The sequence below is a fragment of the Camelina sativa genome, chromosome 15 (assembly GCF_000633955.1).
Source record: "Camelina sativa cultivar DH55 chromosome 15, Cs, whole genome shotgun sequence".
NCBI lineage: Eukaryota > Viridiplantae > Streptophyta > Magnoliopsida > Brassicales > Brassicaceae > Camelina > Camelina sativa.
In genome coordinates, this window is record NC_025699.1 from 14,165,868 (window position 1) to 14,167,436 (window position 1,569).

General features: G+C 34.7%; 1 protein-coding gene across 1 annotated transcript; it reads right to left on the bottom strand.

Moving 5' to 3' along the window:
* On the bottom strand, positions 319-1,569 carry LOC109129273 (bidirectional sugar transporter SWEET6-like). The gene is given in 6 exon segments (XM_019237100.1): positions 319-492; positions 585-704; positions 796-814; positions 816-1,175; positions 1,354-1,390; positions 1,491-1,569. Coding segments are annotated over 6 exon segments (699 nt in total). The 5' UTR covers positions 1,540-1,569; the 3' UTR covers positions 319-378.

A 1,569-nucleotide genomic window follows, 5' to 3' on the forward strand; every position in this document is an offset into this window, starting at 1 on the left:
CGAAATCCATTGAACCCAAACAAATTAGATGCTATTAGTTTCATCAGGTTATTAACCTTACGATTTTTAATCCTAATGGCATTAATTTTGATGTGATTATTTACTTGATTATTTACACTTTTTTAGGTTAAATTAAAAACGTACTTCCAAATCAATATTAGTATGATTAAATAGTTTGTACAGCAGAATGTCATTTTGGGATCTCAAACGTGAACTGGGGAATTCAAATCTAAAAACCATGGAAGAGATATACACTAGCTCCTAATCCTGATATCTTCTTAATAATAATCAAACATAAAACCCAATGAAGCATTTATTCGAAACGTGATAAAGCCTAAAACCCAACGAAGAAGCCCAACTTTTAAGAGATGAGAGGTCTTACACCCCAATCAAACACTGCCTTTCCGCCATCAGTTTTTTGGTCGACTTGTAGTAAACACCGTATAGGATCAACTGGACCAATCCAAGTGCGCAGCCTATTCCGTTTGGTATCTACAAGAAAAAAGATATCATTACAGAAAATCAGTTGTGTACAAACATATAAAAATTTATTGATCATAATTTTGGGAAAACAAGAACTTCACTGCCATGTACGGGTCGAACGGAAGAAATCCGTAAGCCGTCCAAGCGGAAGCATTAAGTAAACCAGCTAGAGACAGACAAAATGGCATGAATTCCACACTTTTAGTTTCTATCACCATTTTCTACAAAACCAAAAATAAAATAAAAAATTGATTAGTTCAAATTAAAACGCATAAAATAATTTGGTCAGAAGTGAATTCAAAACTCGCTTACCATAATAGATAGAGGAGACATACATTAATGTGTTAAAGATACAAGAGACTATTCCAACACTCAATGTCCTCTGGGACGTTGAGTGTTGGAGAGTCAGTGCCGTTGAAGCAAGGACAGCTACAAAAGCGAGTTCAACAGCTAAAATAGCGGTTATAACCAGCCGTTTCTTTTTGCAGCCACAGAACATGAAAAAAATAACTAGGAAAACAATATTTGTGACGATCCCTATACCACTGAGCAAAGCGAGCAATGCACTATCAGGGTGCACCATAGGAAGGGCATAAAGCATACGAACCAAATAATTCATCAAAGCTGCCAAGTATGGCATTGGGGAGTATTCTTCCACGGATTTCTTTTTCACTATCCCAACAAATGTCGGCCTGAAGGAAATCAGATAGTTATAATATGAAAAATATTTATAACGAAAACAAAAGACATAAGTTTGGAAAAAAAACTTCTCTAAGAGAATATATATATATATATATATTTTTTTAATAAAGCGATCGGAAAGAATTCAAGATTTAAGAAGATTATAGTTTTAATAAAGCTAAAACTTACGTAGGGGACAAGAATAGACTGAGAGCACAGACGTTTCCTGCAAGCTGGATCATTCCAAGTAAAAAAACAAAAAAAAATTCAGTAGACAACAGAAAATGAGAGACAGAATTGTTAAGAATTTGTGAGTCAGAACTAACCTATTATCCCTACAATCTCCCGAATGAGGTTCAACTCTGAAGGAACCATATTGGATGCATGTAACAGAGGATGTTGAAG